Source organism: Pyxicephalus adspersus, chromosome 6 (assembly GCF_032062135.1).
Source record: "Pyxicephalus adspersus chromosome 6, UCB_Pads_2.0, whole genome shotgun sequence".
NCBI classification, from domain to species: domain Eukaryota; kingdom Metazoa; phylum Chordata; class Amphibia; order Anura; family Pyxicephalidae; genus Pyxicephalus; species Pyxicephalus adspersus.
Genome location: NC_092863.1, coordinates 5,265,098 through 5,283,764, shown reverse-complemented (window position 1 = coordinate 5,283,764; position 18,667 = coordinate 5,265,098). Strand labels below are relative to the sequence as shown.

The following is an 18,667-nucleotide window of genomic DNA, read 5'->3' as shown; positions in this document are numbered from 1 at the left end:
CCCCCCCCCCCCCCCTTGTTTGTCTTCCTATGCCAGAAACAGATGAAATATTTGCATTTTGTCTGGAATTTAAAATATAGACTGTCTGATAGCACAAGCTCAGAATGTTCTGTAAAACAAAACAGCTCCGGGGAGGGAAAAACAATACCTGGAATGTGTTTTCCGTCCAAATTTCAGATGCCCTTTAAAGTCTTCTATCTGTCTGGAACATTGTGAGGCTTAGATTGGGGTCATTGCCAAGGGGTCTGGCGGAGATGGCTGACCAGGTCATGGTAACCTAGAAACAGGTTCTTAAATAATCTTATAAACCAAAACAATAAATGAGTCACAATAATTAAAGATAGTAACAAGTTCTTGGTCATGGAGAACAAAAAAAGCTTTGACTCAACATGAGCGGGCAACTGATTCCAATTCATCTTAGTAGTGCATCTCATGCATTTGAGGCCACCAAACTCCCATCAAAAGTTTTATCGGGATTACAACTACCAGGCTTATAAATGACCTGGAGTGACTGAACCAGCATCGAGATGGACCTGCAAAAGGTGAAAAGAGACAGTTGTATCTTCACAAGCCAGATCGGTGGTTGTCTGATTTTCTTACGAAGATCTAATATACTATAGATAACCTCCTGTGACAGGGTTTCTCCAGAGCTTGTGGGGGCTTCCTTAAGTAATTTTTGACTCTCAAGCCAGTTACCCATCTTTTTGGCAATCTGAAAGGATGACATTCTTTCCATCGGCCAGAAAGGTAAGAGGCATTCTTCTTAATGACCACCATGCTAATGTACTATGAGCTGTGGATATAGTAATTATAGAAGAGATCCCGTTAATATTAATATTAAACAAGATTTATAAAGCGCCAACACATTACGCAGCGCTGTACCATAAATAGGGGTTGCAAATGACAGACGAATACAGACAGTGACACAGGAGGAGAGGACCCTGCCCAGAAGAGCTTACAATCTACTTGGTCCCCCGACCAAGACCTGAAAGTTATTTCATGGGTTTCCCTCCATGATATAAAAGTGCAAGAAATGCTGTCCTAAGATCTGGTGACTTCATTCGTTTTCTCCTCTATAATAACCTGGAGATCCTGTATCTACAAAGGAGCATTGTCCTCTCCCAACAAAGTCATCCTCTTCTCGTCATCCCTATCACGTGGGTCTTGCAGTCTTTCTCCTTGTCATGCCACCGGTCCGCCGCGGCCTCCTTATTGCCCTTGCAGTCTGACTGGTGGTAACTCTGACGTCAACTCATGACGATCATTCCCTAGAACAAAACAAGCACTTGACCCTTGCAGTGGGATAAGGGCCAACAGTTAGGTTTCCCCAGAATCCAGCTTTTAGAGATAAAGGTGCTGTGTTCAGGTTTTTCCTTTACTGTAACTTGGCGGCACTCCCGGTACGTGGCTAGGTTATTCAGGGCACAGCGGCTTGTTTATTCCTTTCTAAAGGTTTACTGAGAAAAATGCCTCACTGATTATTCTTCTACCGGCAATAAATTAGTAATGCTTGATGGAGATAAAACTTTAAAATACTTCCTGCCAGCCCTGGACCTGGTAAAGATGGCGATAGTTTGGCCTCATGGATTGAGGCCCCTCGCTTTTTTAAATATGAGGAACTTTATATTGCATGCATCCGAGTCTGGCCAAAACAAAAAGGTTTTCCATGTCAGACCCATAACCGGCTTAGCGATATCCTGGTTCTATTTCCTCCTCGTTGATCATTAATCTTATATTGTCTGGCAAAGGCGGACACCCAGACATAAAAGAATCCTGCATGACAACATTTAACCCCTTGCTTCCTGTTGGAAAGGAAGCAGCATGCAAGGACAGGTGAAGGGCAATGCCCCGTTTCCCTCCTCCTCTTCCCCTGGCTCTGTCTGGCACCTCCATTGTGGTATCAGCCTGTGGGAATCCCAGCGATCACAGGTCACTTGTCTTGTGAACGGGGACAGAGAGCAAAGCTAGAGACCTGCATACCTGCGTATTATACTGTCTGGGAGCGTCTCTATAGAAACCGGCGACAACATAAACAGTGCGTCGTCTGCCCTCTAGCCTATATACAACACAGTACGATGAAATACTCACTTCTTATCAACTGCCACCTCTGCTGGGGTGCTGACTTGCCTCTTCTGTGCTCCTACAGAAAATATTAAAATCTCATTTTTGTGGTATAAAAAAGAAAAATAGAACATACAACAAAATAGAAATTCTGGTCATTTTTTTTTTTTTTTGTGTGGATGCTGTGAATGTTTTAAGGAGGGGTTTAGTTTCGCCAAAATTTTACGGAACTTATTTGGTAATTTTTGAAAGTTTTGGTAAAAGTTTTCTTCTAGTATGTTTTTGCAATAATTGTTTTTAAACAAATTTATTGGACCTATAGCAGAGATCTTTCTGTTAATATCACCCTGCTGTAGGATCTCCTTTTGTTGCCTTTTGGGCTAGCTACTATACCTAAAAGACCTTAAAAGCAGCCCTGCTCTGTTGAAGCTCTTTAAATAGACGTGCTTTCTGGGAGCTCCTTCAGTTATCTTTTTGGCTACCTATCCAATAAACTTAAGAGGCAGTCCTTTGTAGAATCTCCTTCAGTTGACCATTAGACGAGCAGTCGCCAACCGGTGGTCAGGAGAAGGACCCAGCTTGGGAGGGGTGCACCGGCCAGAGCCGCGGAGCCATATGCATCGCATGCTCAGTGCAGTGGGTGGGTTGTCTGTGGACACAACCCACACACTCTCCCATCGCAGGCTCAGACTTGGCATGGGATAGTGGGTGGGTTCTGGTATCATGATGTCACTCTGGGAGGAAGTTTCTTCCCCTTAAGTGACACATGGCTCCCCGCGCATGTGCAGTCTGGAGTCTGTGCATTTATTGGTCCGTAGATCTGAAAAGGTTGGCGACCACTACTACACAGATTAAATTACTCATAGATCTTTTAGGCAGACTTGACTTTGGGCTACCTATCTAACCAGACCCAACAGACCGCCCTTTGTAGGATCTCCGTCAGTTGACCTTTAGACTACATAACTAATAGACCTTTTTTAGGCAGACATCTGTGGGAGCTTCTTCAGTTGACTTTGGGCTACCCAAGTTATTATGAAACCCAACGATCAACTGAAGGAGTTTACAGGCTGACAGCGATATTGGCTTAGTGTCAAGTCAATCTACAAAGGAAAAGTGCTGTTATTAATGTGGGAAACTTTAGGATAACTCAAGTAAAAATGATGAAGAAAACTATATACAGTAATGCGTGATATCAAATTAGGGTTTATGGACACTTTCAAGTGTTTCAAGTCCCAATATACCACTCAAGTCATTTACAAACAGTGGCTTTTTTTCCAATTGCAGTTCCAGTCCGCCTCTCTAATAATTTAATTTGATATTAGAGTACAAATATTAATCCGTCGCCTTTTTATTTTCGGATTATAAACATACTTTTTTTTAGCACTGTAAGTACTTTCCAGCCCACAGAACTTGTCATCCTGTCTCACCGCGTGGCTCTGAGCTTGAAACGTTTCGCTTCACTGCCAACAATGCCACGTTTTTTTATTTTAAGTTTTCTGCATGGTGACGTTTCTTGGCTCGCCGTCTCACCCCTGAAATGGCATGCTGTGTTTTTGAAGATGGAGGAATAAAAAGAAAAAATACAATTGCATATTTATGTGTTGTGCCAGAGGTCTAATGGTTAAAAGGACAAAAAGTAAAGAGATAATGAAATGAAAAGCCATTATTGTTTAGCGGTCCGTATCGCACTCACCTGGTGGGCGTTGCCTTCAGGTGCCCATCGCTTGGAGATGCTGTTTATTTTTCAAGCTGCAGCTGTTCCGCTGGTCTAGACATTATGCAAATAGGTCTCCTCCGCTTGTCTGGAAGGGACTGGCTCTTGCCTGCGCCTGGCTGCCACAGTCACACTTCAGCTTGTCTTGCCGTACATCTCGTACATCTGCCTCTTGCAGCCTTCTCATATCACCCTTCAATATGGAGCAAGCAGGAGAGAAGACCGCGCAGGCCTTCCATCATCCAAAACAAACCCCACATACTGATTTTAAAACGTTTCAATTCTTACATTTCCATTTTGCTCATTTTGCAAACATTTTAGGCCCCTTACAGATTAATAACATGAACTGTCTCCTCATTTCGGCACATCGTGCAGACGTAAGACGACCTAGTTGATGAACGAAGGTTTTCACATACGGCTTTAATTATTTAGGACTCTTCAATTTGAACTATCCCGTGCTGTTTAAGTGTCATATTTATCTTCACGCAAAGTAAATGTTCATATTTAAAAATTAATTTTTCTTTCCTGGTGGTGGTATGGCATTTTTATATAAAAATATCAACGTGTTAAATTAATGTCCATAACAAATTTCAAATTATTTGCATGGCTGTTGTAAAATGAAGCCAATATGTTTTTTGGGGGAAAAAACTTGCAGAATTTTGTCTCTAAGCTCATAGAATGGACCAGGACTTGGTAGATTTGAGTTAAAAAAAAAGAAATGAAGATATATTTGTGGGTTTGTAATGGATAAACTGAAACTACCATGAGATATTATGTACATGCTTACTATGTAATGTGTGGACGAGTCTCAACCAGAGCTCCCTGGAGGTTCCTTGAGCAATTTGGAACTCTCAGGTCAGTTTGACTGACACCAATGATCTTTATATAGTAATGACCCCTATATAGTACAATGATCTAATTATAGAAATTATAGCAGAAGAAGGGGGAAGACCTTAAAACTATTTCATGTGTTCCCCCATGTTAAAAAGACGAGGAAAGTTGGTTTAAGGTTTTAGTAACCACTAGAGATCACAGTACACACTCCTGACCATGATTTACTCTTTTCTCACCAGAAGCATCGGGCTATTTTTGTTCAGGTCACATAGAGATCATTCTCTACAAGTTAGTGTTGCACTGATTACACTGAATAGCAAATGATTTTTTAAGAAGTCCTTTCCAGGTTTAATGGATCACCCAGGCTTTCCCATGGTAGTTTTATTATCTCTAGCCTTGGAGAGCTTTAATAAATTAGGTCCGATGTGTCACCAATTTATTTATTCAGACTTGTTGTGTTACTAAAAAGTCTTCTTTAGGCATGTCAAATTATTTCAGCACCAGACCTATTCACTTATGTCATTTGAATTTTTTTGCATTGGAATTATCTTATCACTGCTTCTATTGCTATACAGTGAATTGGCCCCAATCCATTCCAGGAAGGAAGCCGCAGTAATGGTGTCACCCTGTGGTTTTGTGACGGGGCTGTGCATCACGTGCATGTGGATGGACAGAATTACTAATTTTCTGGCAGATAAAAGAGGAAAAATTAGCTGCCCTAGATCTTTTGCGTGGCAAATCCAATTCATTTCCTGTAGCTTTTCAAAACGAGAACCAAACTTTTTTTAAAAGGCCTCTAGAAGTGGAATGACGGGATCACCGTCTGTTGCAAGAACAGAGTGACCAGAATCCCAATGATTTCCCTTTCCTCTCTCTTCGCAGACAGCCAGAGCTAACGAGATTAGATTCTGATTCCAGTCTTGCTGATGCCCACGCTTCACTGAGTAGCGATATACAAATGTTTACACTCTCCTGCCGCAGGGCGATGGGCTGGCATGAGATGGCATATTTCACCAAGCGTCTATCTGTTACAGTCTCTCTCTTTGCTTATCATTAAATGATGCCTTGTTATAATTTAAGGCAGACAGGCAATCTGTGCACTGATTGAGCCGTGGTTGTCCAAAGGTCAGTCTACTGATAGGGTTTCACCTCTTTTGGTTGGATTACTTTTTTCTGGAGTCTATGGTAAAATATCATATTCCTAAAAAAAAGTTTGTCTCCATATTGATTCTTTTATAGGGTAAATTTATTAGAAATCCAAACATAATTACAAAGTGATTAGTAGATCCTGAGTAATGGGTCTCAAAACCTGACCTCACCCTCTCTTTTCACTTGATATTCCAAAGCAAATGGTGGCTTCTTTGGATGGTAGATGGGCTCATCTGGAGAATGGATCAGCTGCACTTGAACAGGTGTTAAAATTTGGTCATAATTTTTCACTGCCTTCATTTGTGAATGTGTTTGTTCTGGAACTACCTTTCCGTGCTAAAACCCTTCACTGCATTGTCCGAATACAAGTCTGTTGGTCTGGAAAGTCAGGCACAAGTCTTCAATCACATACATATTCTAAATCATTGCTCTATAAACAATAGGGATGGCATGACAGCCAAGCAGTGGTACTTGCAGAACAGGAATTGGCTGGGACATTTTCTATGTATATCTGTCATAGGTTTCTGTAATAGAAGCATGTTGACCTACAAAGTTTTCTTCTAATTTGTGTGTTCTGTGCATTATAAAGGATGACAGCAGACTCAATGTCCTACTTGAGTTATAGTATCCCCAGTTCTCTTTTAGACTTCCCTTGTCTTGTTTGTTGCTTGTTTATTACCATTTAGGATTTCAGGGAGCTGCAAATTCACTGGGGGAAGATAGAACCTACAACGTTCTATCTTCCCCCAGTGAATTTGCAGCTCCCTGAAATCCTAAATGGTAATAAACATCCATCTTAGCGAGAAGGGTGAACTTGCCCTAAGGATGGGGATTTATTGGGCCACATTAACAATGGTTCCTCAAATTACCTGATCATCTTAAACTAGTTTTGTAGCTTGGTTATATTCACATTTGATTAACAGGAATACAGTGGTGGTGGTGGTGGGGGCGGGGTTCCAAATGTTAACGCAATTATCCAGGATTCTTTGGTGTTCACCAAAATGTGCTGGGGGTATTTTGGGCAGTAAACCAGTAAAGGGAAAATGCCAGGTTAGCAGTCCCCAATGCCTATTAAAAGAAGAATAAAGCTTTGCTTTTTTTTCAGACATGTAATTGAAACAATATGTAGTGCACACCCTAATACCCAAATCATGTATTTTGGGTATATACATTTTTGTCCTTTGCTTTGCCAAGTGACCTAAAGCATGGGCAGGCTGCATTTTTCTGGGCAATTAGCTTGGTAGAAGGACCTGTGCACAGTCACCAAGCATAGGATAGTCCTTGCAAAGGAGAACTAATTGGCACAATTTAGTGACGGCTGATCATGTTGACATATCCCAGTGCTCCTGTTACTTTGTAAGGATTATAGTTTAGTCCAGAGCAGTTTGTTGCAGCTAAGAATGGAGGAGCTACTGTTGTCACAAATCGGATGCCGGTTCTTAGTTATTTGCCAGGGCTGTGGGGGCGAGCTGTACTGAACTTGTAGTGTCTGCTCCCAGGCTGTCTCGGCTATAGGGGAGGAGGGGAGCGCACTCCCGAGGGCTGGATCCTACATTAAAGGATTCTTTATATGGCTGCCAGCTCAGAGTCTGTGAATCACTGGTCGGCCTGACAAGGGCAGGGCAATTACATGTGAAATGTACTCTGAGAGAGTAGCAAACCACAACCACTGCCAACATATAAGAGGCCTTAATCACTGCCGCACTGTGCAACTGCTGCGCCTGCTGGCCCAGCTAAAGGTCCCTGTTTTTAAGAAAATGAAAGGGTTTTGTTTTAAAATCAGGAGCTGCTGAAATCCCTAAATGCAACCAGTTATCGGATCAGCTTCAGCAATGACCATCTTGTATCCATGAGAAGGAGGCCTCCGCTTTACTTGCACCATAAGCCGGGCCTGGCCTGCAAAAGATCTTTCCATTCTTGTCAAAAGATTATACAAGTGAAGTTTAAAATAAATCCTATAGAAGGTAATGGGACTTTGGGTGGAGAATTTTTAAATCGGAACTAAACCCTGTGATGGTCATCTGGTCCCCGTTGCTGGGTGCTTCTTTCTTTTTCTCTTCCTGTTGGCCATCTTGATTGTCCTAGCCGGGATGAAATAACGCCCACGCAGTGGCGCAGGAGTTCATTCCTGGTAAGCGAGGGAAGCCAGCCGGGTACTCTATCAACCCCAAATGAGCTATCCATGTACAGTCCGGCTTTTTTGGGCCTTTTACCAGAGCAATCTGGCACGTAAGAGGGAATTTTGCAGAAGAGACGTGTCCCTGTCCTTTTCTGTAATGATGACCTGCCTGATCGTGGATTTTTAAAAGTGTAAATTTAGTTCCGCTTTAAGGGAGTTAATTAAAATTGAGCAATGTTGAGCCGAGGTATACTCAGCCTTTCAATGTCGTGTCTTTACGATTTGGCAACAAAAACTGTTTTTCCTTATTGGTTAATGATTAGATGGGTTATCACCAACTCTCCTAGACGCCTGTGTTTATAGTGTTATAGTTGGCAGGTATTCAGTGTCTGGATAGTATAACAAAGCACCTTAAAGGTCAGCTTAGCCTTCTGGCTTCAGGCAGACAGTTAAGTTGGCTATTGACTTTGGATAGTTGCTGGATATGCAAATGATCAGTTTTAACTGTTTTCTATGTCTTTCCTATACTTGCCTGTGCATGATTATTATCTTTTGTGGAAGGTGAAAGGGCTGCTAGACAACCCAGCATCAATCTAATGGGTTTGGTTCAATCTAGCCAGTTCCCTGCACTGTCCAAATGTCTACGTATGTTTCTAAGTACCATAGATGGTGTAAGGAGCAGAGTCCTCCACGGTGCAGATTAGAGTTATATAGAGGAAGCAGCTGAGTCCTCATTACAGAGTATTCATTAGTTAGAGGAAGGTGAAAGAAAACTACTTACTAACCAGATATCTTCCTATGGATGGCCTTACTTTTTCAATCCATCCAAGAAGTCTGTTGAACCCATACTGTATCCTGTGTTCATTTTTTTTTATGTTCGGTGTCCTATAAACTGAACAGTTGAGTAATCTACTATTTTTTTCTTTTTGCAGCGGAGCTGGAGTTCGTTCAGATAATCATCATTGTGGTGGTCATGATGGTTATGGTCGTGGTAATAACGTGTCTCCTAAACCACTACAAGCTTTCAGCACGATCGTTCATTCACCGACACAGCCAAGGGAGGAGGCGAGAAGAGAACCTGTCTTCGGTAAGGAAATTTATACTCTTGTCAAATCACAATAGGCCCAATGACCTTATTTGTGTTTTGCATGCTGGAATATAAAATGAAATAAACTAAAAATAATGCTGTTTTGAGTTTTTAATTTGATGGTAACAGGATGCTGTTCCAAAAATTGCTGGCTGGAGTTTTGTTAGTTTTCTATTTGTGTATCCCTAGTCCACACCTCTGTGGATTGGGTCAGCTGCAGTCCCCCATTGCTTCTTCCTCTCTGTAAAACCAATACCAAGAAGTTGTTTCTTTTTGCCTATGTCACCACATACAAAGCAAATCCAATGGTGGTTCTTATTATATAACCCCTATACTGCAGTTAACTCGTGCTGTGTAGGGCACCTACATGGTCACTTCTAAATGACGAAAGATCTACGAAAACTACTGACTCCTGTACTCATGTCCAACAATTGTTTGGTTATCTGAAGGAGTCAAAAATTGTTCCTTTTGCCCATTATGTTTGCCATATTTTTAGACAAGACTTCTGGTTTTAGAGGCCAATACACTTTGTTTGTTAAAACATACAGAACAATTATTTTTTGATCTTGGCATGCTTGATTTTGGACGACACTCCTAGACATTCCTAACGCTGTGTACACACGTCAGATTTTTATCGCCCGATAATCGGCATTTGGCCAGATATCGGGCGAAAATCTGCCGTTTGTACAGTCGGTGTCGTCCATCGTCCAAACGACCGTCCTGGCGGATCCACAGACGATCGACGACAACCGATCCTAATGAAAGGGAAGGGGAGAGCGCGCAGCAGGGTGCGGCTCCGTCACTCTCCCCCCTCCCCTCTCCATAGAGCATGAACGGTGCTGTATGTACAGCACCGTTAATGCATCGTGCAGTCCTTTGTCGTTGGAAAGGATCGTGAAAGATCCTTTCCAACGACAAAAATTGCACGTGTGTACGCAGCTTAATTCTGCCCCTCTATTGCAGACATTACTATTATAGGATTGGATGGGGTTGGCTGCCAAACCCAAACAATATTATAAACCATACATATTAGGACCTCTAGCTTGTTTTAAGGGGAGGACATTTCCCCTACAATTTGCATGCAGTTGTCCGTTGAATTTCTCATATTGTTGTAATCCTTATCTGACCCGCCTGTTCCCTGAGACGAGAAAAATAAAAGTTTTGCAAGTCCCTCATACATTTTTTTTCATTTTCCTTTCATAGGAAGGAAGCCTGTGGCCTTCGGACAGCACAGTTTCAGGAAACGGCGTAGCAGAGGTAAGACAGACCGTTGAATGCTTTGGTTTAAAAGAAGCATAATTTTTTTTTTTTTTTTTTTTGCATTTTTATAAAACAACGTAAAGTAGTTTTTGTAACCTAAATGAAGGAGGCAATTGGGAAGCGTTTATCCATTTAGTGTATGGTGGATATGTGTGAGCTTATTGTAGAAAATGATTGCTGTGTATTGTACAAAGGACATATCTAATACATCTACAAACTCTACTTTATTATCTTACTTTAAGTACAATGAGGGTTCATAAAAATATACCTTTATGCTCTTTAATACCTTGAACCAGCCACAATGCTATTGGTAGCATTTTTTTTTTTTGCTTTGTTTTGTCTGGGACTTCTGTATTGACTTTTGGAATAATTTGTTGGCCCTCCAAACTAATATGGATTGTTTCCTGTAACCCCCACAGCACATTTACACACCCAGACCCTCGGACAGACTCAGCATCCCGCCCTTCCTCCAGCGAGATCGCTTCAGCCGTTTCCAACCCACCTACCCGTACATACAGCACGAGATTGACCTTCCGCCTACCATCTCCCTATCAGATGGCGAGGAGCCACCGCCTTATCAGGGGCCCTGTACTTTACAGCTCCGCGACCCTGAGCAGCAGATGGAACTAAACCGAGAATCTGTTCGGGCACCTCCCAATCGAACAATCTTCGACAGTGACTTAATCGACAGCTCCATCTACGGGGGCCCCTGTCCGCCCAGCAGCAACTCCGGAGTGAGCGCCACTTCCTACGGCAGCAACGGCAGGATGGAAGGGCCTCCCCCTACTTACAGCGAGGTTATAGGTCATTACCCAGGATCCTCTTTTTACCAGCACCAGCAGCAAAACATGGGCACGCCCTCCATATTGGAACACAACAGACTACATTTGCAAAGCAATGGTCACGACAGCACAGCCACGAGGAGCAAAGATAAGGACAAGCAAAAAGGACTACCATTTTAGAATTAAGAAAAGACCGAACAGAAAAAAAGAAAAGAAACTTAAAAAAAAAAAAATTCAATAAACACTGCACTTCTAGCTGGTCCGTTTTGTTGTCAGTTTGGCCCTCAATACCACTTTGTTGTGCAAATGTCTGGCAACTTTTTGGGCACCAGAAAAAAAAACTTTGAAGGGGGAAGTTTGGGATGAAAGGGCAAAGCCTTTTCCCCTTTTGTTCCCTTCTTGCTGTATAAATATTTACTTGTTATGTCTGGTTTGAATGCACAAGCGAAAGAAGCTTGAAAATGTTTATATGTTTAGCTATGTCTTGAAATCCTTTAACTCCGTTGCTCTTTTTTTTAATTTTCTTTTTTTTCTTTTATTTTTTTTGTTAAAGCTGAGCAGCGTGTGCTTATTCCTATATACCCCACCCAACTTATATCTATATATAATTTTTCTTCTTTATAGTTCACTTAACATTAAGGAAAACAAATCCTGAAATATTTGCACAAAAAACTTATTTGTTTAAAAGTCTTGCAATATATATATAAAAACTAAAAGAGAAAAAGTATGAGTGAGGGGAAGTGTATTTTTGTATTAGAAAAGGGCCTATACATTTTTTGGGATGTTTGCGTCAGAAATGGACAAAAGTTTTAAAAGAGCAAACGGATTTTTTTTTTTTTTACTTTTTTTTGGGGTGGGTGGGTTGTTTGAGTGCCAACTCAAAAAAAGTGTGCTGTATAATGGTGAGAGAGAAAAACAGCAGTTTTAGGATTATTTATATAAATATTTAAATTTTGCACTATTTTTTGATATGACTATACCAGTGCTTGTGTTAGAAACAAATGTATCAAGTCTACCACATGAGAAAACCCAAAAGAGAAAATGACAAATGATTAAAAAAAAAAAGGGATATGTGCAGCGCTGATCAATTTGTTAGGTTTTAATAGTGATTTATTTTTTCCTGTCATTGTCTTGGGTCGTAAAGATGCATTCAGATTTATTGATCTGTTTTTTTTGTCTTGCTCTGCCTTGATGACGTTTTTTACACAGTGTGCATTTCAAGTAAATTGGTTACCTATAGACTCTTTAGGAAGCCATTTTATTGGATACCACGAGAATAAAATAAAAATGAATTGCTGATGTCACGTTTTGAGAATTATCCTCGCCTACAAGGTGGCTACCTCCACTGTCCATAGGTAACTCACATTTTTAAAGGGAACAACTACTTTGCTAAGTCTTTGGTATGGAAGTTTTATTTTGTAGCAGTTGGAGGGAAGAATGCTCAAAAGAAAAAAAATGCATGAAATAAATCCCTTTATACAGGCGACCCATTATGTACTGTTCAGACATTCCCTATGAGACCAGAAACAGTATTCAGGCCAATTATGAATTTAATTGGAAATATAATAAATTGCTTTGAGATTATTCTTCCTTTGTTTATTTTTTATGACTTTTTTTTTGTTGTTGTATGTTTTTCCTGAAGGGCACTACAGATTTACGGGAAGAGCGTTCTCGTCACGTTTGTGAAAGGCTTTGAACGTTACAGACATTTTTTGCTTGTGCAAAGGGCTCAAATAAAAAAATGTCTGCTTACCCTTTTTAGCTTCAGCCTTGTTGTTCGGTTTTATGGATCTTGAAATGATTCTTGCTTGATGCCTGACCAGTTAACACTTTGTGAAGGGCATTTTTTTGGAACGCTGATGGTTTTTGATAGGGCTGGGGAGTCAGGTCAGAAGCAAATCTTGCGTACCTGGAGTCAGCAAAAATATACGAACTCCACAGACCCGGTGAAGGAACTCCAAGACCCAGAATAGGCAGGGAACAATAGACTTGCAGTAAACTGAGTGCCAAGAATTCTGTATCCTTCAAAACATTTTTCTTTAAAATCTTGCTCTTGGACAGTGAACTATTTTGGAAATCCAGATTTCTGAAATACATGACCCCTTATTTAGGATTACATGAAATGTTAAGGGGGCTCCTTAGGTATAACTTAAACATCATTTAACTCAGATTTTCTCATTGTTATTACACTGGGTAACCTGTGAAAAAATATTCAGCTTGGGGAACCCCTTTCATAATCCATAACTCAAAGTACATTAGCATGGGGGCCAGTGGGAAGAACACCTCTTACATTTCTGGCCATTGGGAAGAATGTCATAATTACGGATATCCAGAAAGATTATTGGTGTCACTTAAACTGACCTGAGAGGCACAAACTGCTCATTGCTCATGGAACCCTGGTTGAGAAACACTAATGTTCATTTAGATGTCAGGAGAAGCTTGTTCAGAGTTAAGGTCAGTGGGTTAAGAAAATAAAAGATAATCCTAAATTTCTTAGTATTGCATTAGGTTATATTTTCATATCCTATGATTGGAAACTCTCGGCATTTGAAGCTTTTTTTAGTAGTAGAAAGCAGGAAGCCCCCTCATTGCAATATCACTCCAGTATAAAGCTCTTTGGCTCCATGACCTATAATTTGGGTGTTTGAGTTCCAGACCACCAACCAAGCATCCATTTTCTGCCCTTGTGTGAACAAAACCAGGTTAATCTAATCTAATGGCCTAGAAGAATAGGAACTGGTGCTAAAGGCAGATTATCATGGAGAAACAACTATGAACATTACAAACTGGTTTGTCTGAGACCAGGATGTGTATTGTTTTGATTACAAACTCCAAAATACAGGATTGAAGAACATGGTGGGCTTTGTCATACCATACCAGCATACAAGATGTTATCTGTTTTCTTTCAGGAAGAAACAGGTTTTGGAGATTTGTTTTTTCTTACTTGTGAAGTATTAACATCGAAGTCTTTGAAAGAAATTATAAAATTATTTTGACATCAATGGCTGAGTTAAGTTTCAGGGTGGTCCAGGAACACAACCAACCCAAAGTATATTTTTTGGGTTGTTGCCTACATAATAGTTTATAACGTATAATCTGTGACTGCCTTGATATATTTATTGTATTCACATACTGGGCCTGATTTATTAAAGCTGTAGACCCAGCAAATGAAAAAATAGATCTGTTCCTGGAAAACATTTGCCAACTAATTGCAGAAATATATTCCAAGTTTTTTTTTGCAGCACCAAGCTTCACCCATGATGATCTATCTTCTCCAAATTTGGAAAGCTTTAATAAATCTGCCCGTTGTGTGTAATCCTAAATTAGAAATTTTAAGTATATCGGATCATCAATTATGTCTCCGTTCATGTGCTTAGCCTTGTTTCTCAAAAGGTTGAGCAAAACTTCTTCAGTACGTTCAGACTTCACTAGGGAAGGTAAAAAGCAAGATGTGGCCCCTTGCAAAGAAGTAGAAGGCTTCCAATGAGCATAAATAATGTTGGTTTTCATCTTGAACCCAATAAAGTTACCCATTGTATCCTATTCCCCATGTCTGAACCCAATGAAGTTACCTATTGCATCCTAGTGTCCTCATTTTCTTGGTCAGAACCTATATAGAAGCTACATTTTCTGAACCCAGTGCAAAGCCCATTGTATCCTATTGTCCTTGTTTTTGGGTCAGAATCTAAATAGAATCTTAATGGTCTGAACCCAATAAAGTTACACTTTGCAACCTAGGGTCCTCAATTTCCGGGTCAGACCATGCAGGATAACGTGCATATAATTTTATGCTGACGCCAAATTAAAATGAAAACTGTTGATCAAATAACTAGGATTCCTTTTCATGGAAAGATATAATATTAACTCCCCTTTAATCACTGTTTAATATCCTCTTATGGTCTCAAGCCTCGAACACATCTACCTATATCATATTCTAATAACTAGAAGTTCTTATAAACCGCAGCGCCACAGCCGTTTCAAGCTTTCTGAACCAGATTGTTGGTGTCACTAGGTCAACCGCAGCATCAATTAATGCCTCCAACTGCTAATTATAGTGATTAACCGACCTCTCCGACTGAACTTTGTGAAGGATTCATCTGAAATCCATATCTTAGTTCCAAATTGACAAGATATCTCTTTATCCTGCACTAAATGCCACTTTCGTGAGTTTAATTACATTAAAACAGTATATCTTGAGTCGCACATTCCTGAAATTAAAAAAAATGCACTAAAAATTTTCAATTTTTTTTCTCTAATAAATGGGAGCCTTCTAAAAAAAAAAAAAAAAAAAATCATTCCATTTACTAAATTCCTTTTAGGAAGGCAGTGACATTTTTTTATTTATTGAAGCAGATTTATTTGAGAACAAAATTATTTAATATAAAGTTAAAACCTTTGTTGACCATGAGCTGTGAATCGCGTTGGGTGCGTTGTATTCTTGAAAAAAATGGCGTGATGTGTTGCAGGTGTTGTGTGGCTTCGTTGTTGGTTTTTTGATTTCCCTTTTTGTTGTGATATATTTGATAGGTCATCCATAGAACTTTATGTTCTAACTCAACTCCTTTTATGAAAAAAGTTTACAGTGAAGGGTTAGCGCCCTCCATTTTTGTGATGTAAGGAAACCGCAAAGAATTGTGGGGAAAGAGTTCTTCCTGTATTTGCACAAACGCGTCTCTACGAGACCAGCACGACCTCTGCTAGTTGGCTGAAAATAAAAAAATAAAATGCTAACATAATAAAAGGCAATAAGCATTGTTTTTATGAAACGTTTTTATAATGCATCCAACAACTTCTGGGGCCCAGGATATTTTTAATCCTGCTCTGTTAAAATGTATTCTTGTGACCTATAAAAGGGTTTGATTTTTGCAACTTTTTTGATAGGTTTGTTGATTCCCATGGGGGGGAAAATAATGAAATTTCGATAAAGACGACCCTAAAATCCAAGGAAGGGCATCAGTGACACAAGCATGATTGGTATTTTGTGTTTTTGTTTTTTTTGTTTTTTGTCATGTCGGTTTAGTGCCTTATATATCCTCCTGTGATATCAGGGGGTTGGACGAGTTAGGAATAATACCCTCTTCAGGGTTTTTTTTTTTTTTTTTTTTTTTAAGATATTGTAACCCTGAGGACCTGGGATATTATCTGTTACGATGTCCTCCCCCCTTCCTTCACACTAAACACTAGAATTCTAAAGATGTGCCTCGCTGTGTATGGTGCTCCTTATGCTAAGCATTGGACTGTTGGCAAGGTTCTTCGTAAGCCTTGTTTTTAATGCACATATCCTTCTGCTAGATAGGCTGAAAAAACTGTGGTAGATTTTGTATGAAAGCAGACCACCAAAACTGGAAATGTCCGACTGCCCTTGTTAAGCCAAAAAAGAAAAAATATATTAAAAAAAAAAAAAAACTGTGTACTTTAGTATATTTTGTGTCCAAATGATGTAAATGTGGAAAAAAAACCTTGGGCTACTGAACTGAAATTTATCTTTTTTTATTTATTCCTAAAACAGACTTGGATAAAATTTCAACACGGACGCCAGAAAAAATACGATAAAGTATTCATAAATTGGCTTGATTGATTATTTTTCTTATTGAATCCTGGTATTCATATTGTAGAACGAGATGATTCCATTTTATAGAGCATGTCCACAAAAAGAAGTCGTCTTCTACAATTTCCTTTTACCAGATTTAGTCCGACCACATTCAGCAGCCTGAAGGTTCCTGGTTTTCTTATGTCTGCCTAGAAAGGGCTTAATTTATGGAATTTGAGGTAATAAAAATGTAATTTTGTAGGATAACAATTGTTTTTTTGTTGTACACAAACATCTTTCCATTAGAAGGTGGCACTTTAGGAACGCTGTTGTGCAGGGCATGTTGGTATTATATTCCCATACCATTGTACGGGGCCCTCCCAAGCATTTGGTGGAAAATCCTTTGCATTTTAATTGTGGGAGCAAAGATGCATGGCTAGATAATCGAATCTAATATTCCTATAAATTATTACTTTTTTATATCTGGTAAAAGGCACAAAATGCCTCATGGATAGCACCAGGCTTCTTCCATTGTCTTGGAATCCTTAAAAAGAGGTTGCCTTACATTTCTTGTATTTATGGAAATCATTTAAAGTACGTATTGACATCTTGAAATGTTCAAAGCTAGAAGTACTTCAAACTTTGTTTTCTGATCCCGAGAAGGCTTATCTATTATACATGGACGATAACTTTGTTTAAAGAACACTTTTTCCCATGCCCTGTTCTTCAACGTGCAAGGAGAAAAAATATTTTACGCAAAAGAATTTAAAATACTATTGAAAGTGGCCAACTTCAAAGTACCACAAAATTAAAAATCAAAGAAAAATACTTTCCTTTTAGGATGAAATAAAAAAATTGTATTTGACATGAAATTTTGAACCTGCATCAAAATAAAAAATTCATGAATCATTCACCCCCCCCCCAAAGTATTGGTGTGAAAAAGTCAGAAACGGATTGCATTTTAAAACGAACTTTGAAAAAAAATACAAAACAAGCATAACAAATGAATTGCACTAGACTGACGAGTGATAAAAAGGACTTTTTAGGAACGGCTGAAAACTTTGTAACGAGCTGGAATATGAAGCATTTTGTGTGAAAAACTTGGCAATTTTTTGTTTTGTTATGACATATTTTAATATATAAATGTTGCAATGTCCCATAACCTACTTTACAAATATACAAATATTGCTATAAAACTATTCTGTTTTGATGAGGAGCCGAATGATGTGCTTGTTACTTTTTTTTTTTTTCCTGATACTTCCGTGAACTATGTGTATGGCGTATGTATTTTGAGCAGTTTTTTTATTTTATCACAGGTTCTGTTTTCAGTCTACTTATGTAAAAGACAGCACATTCAATGCAGTAATTGATAATTAATATTCTGAATACTATTATAATGTTATTTTATGCCGCAGTTTATGGTATATTCAGATTTACTCTGCCAGTTTTCAAACTGTTCTTGCTTACTGTGTATTGGTAGAAATGTCAGAAATCATGGCTGCAATACTTAACTCAACAATAAAATTTACTTATATGTTGCCTCAATGTCTAGTTTTAGTGTGTACTTTGTTATCCCTTTTTTTCCTCTATTTTCTCCTTCATTTTGAATTTCACCACTAATGCGCCATTGCTGAAGCTCTGCACAGACTTCAGATTTTTTTTTGTAATCATTTCCAGGGACAGAAGAATGATCAAGCACTGTGCACACATCACTGTTATGTTTTATGGAGATGGGAACAGAGAGGACCAACAAGTGGCACCCCACTGTGCGCTCCTTCAGAAAACCCACTGTTCAGTCTATCCTAGCAGATCAATGAACGTCGTTGGGAGACTGCTGTACAAATGTTAGGTTTTCACCCAAAAAATGATCATGAGCATTTATCCCAGGCAACAATAAACTAGCGTGTGTTAGAGACTGTATTGAAAATGCAGCTCAGAATTTAGCAAAGAGCCTATCCAAACACTAGAGACCAGTGACATCACTGAGAATGCATCTTATCCATTCACTTGAGACCAGTGACATCACTGAGAATGCAGCCTATCCAATCATTAGAGACCAGTGACATCACTGAGAATGCAGCCTATCCAATCATTAGAGACCAGTGACATCACTGAGAATGCAGCCTATCCA

The 18,667-nt window shown here is 39.4% G+C and overlaps 1 protein-coding gene across 2 annotated transcripts in view; it reads left to right on the top strand.

The window, feature by feature from the left end:
• PMEPA1 (prostate transmembrane protein, androgen induced 1) overlaps positions 1-18,081 on the top strand; it is a 43,698-nt gene extending 25,617 nt beyond the window's left edge. For both annotated transcript variants that reach the window (XM_072414237.1, XM_072414238.1), the window contains exons 2-4: positions 8,810-8,964; positions 10,168-10,221; positions 10,644-18,081. In XM_072414237.1, coding sequence (XP_072270338.1) covers positions 8,810-8,964; positions 10,168-10,221; positions 10,644-11,186 — 752 coding nt within the window. In that variant the 3' untranslated portion in view covers positions 11,187-18,081. The remainder of the gene's footprint in view (positions 1-8,809; positions 8,965-10,167; positions 10,222-10,643) is intronic.
• The last annotated feature ends 586 nt before the right edge of the window (positions 18,082-18,667 follow it).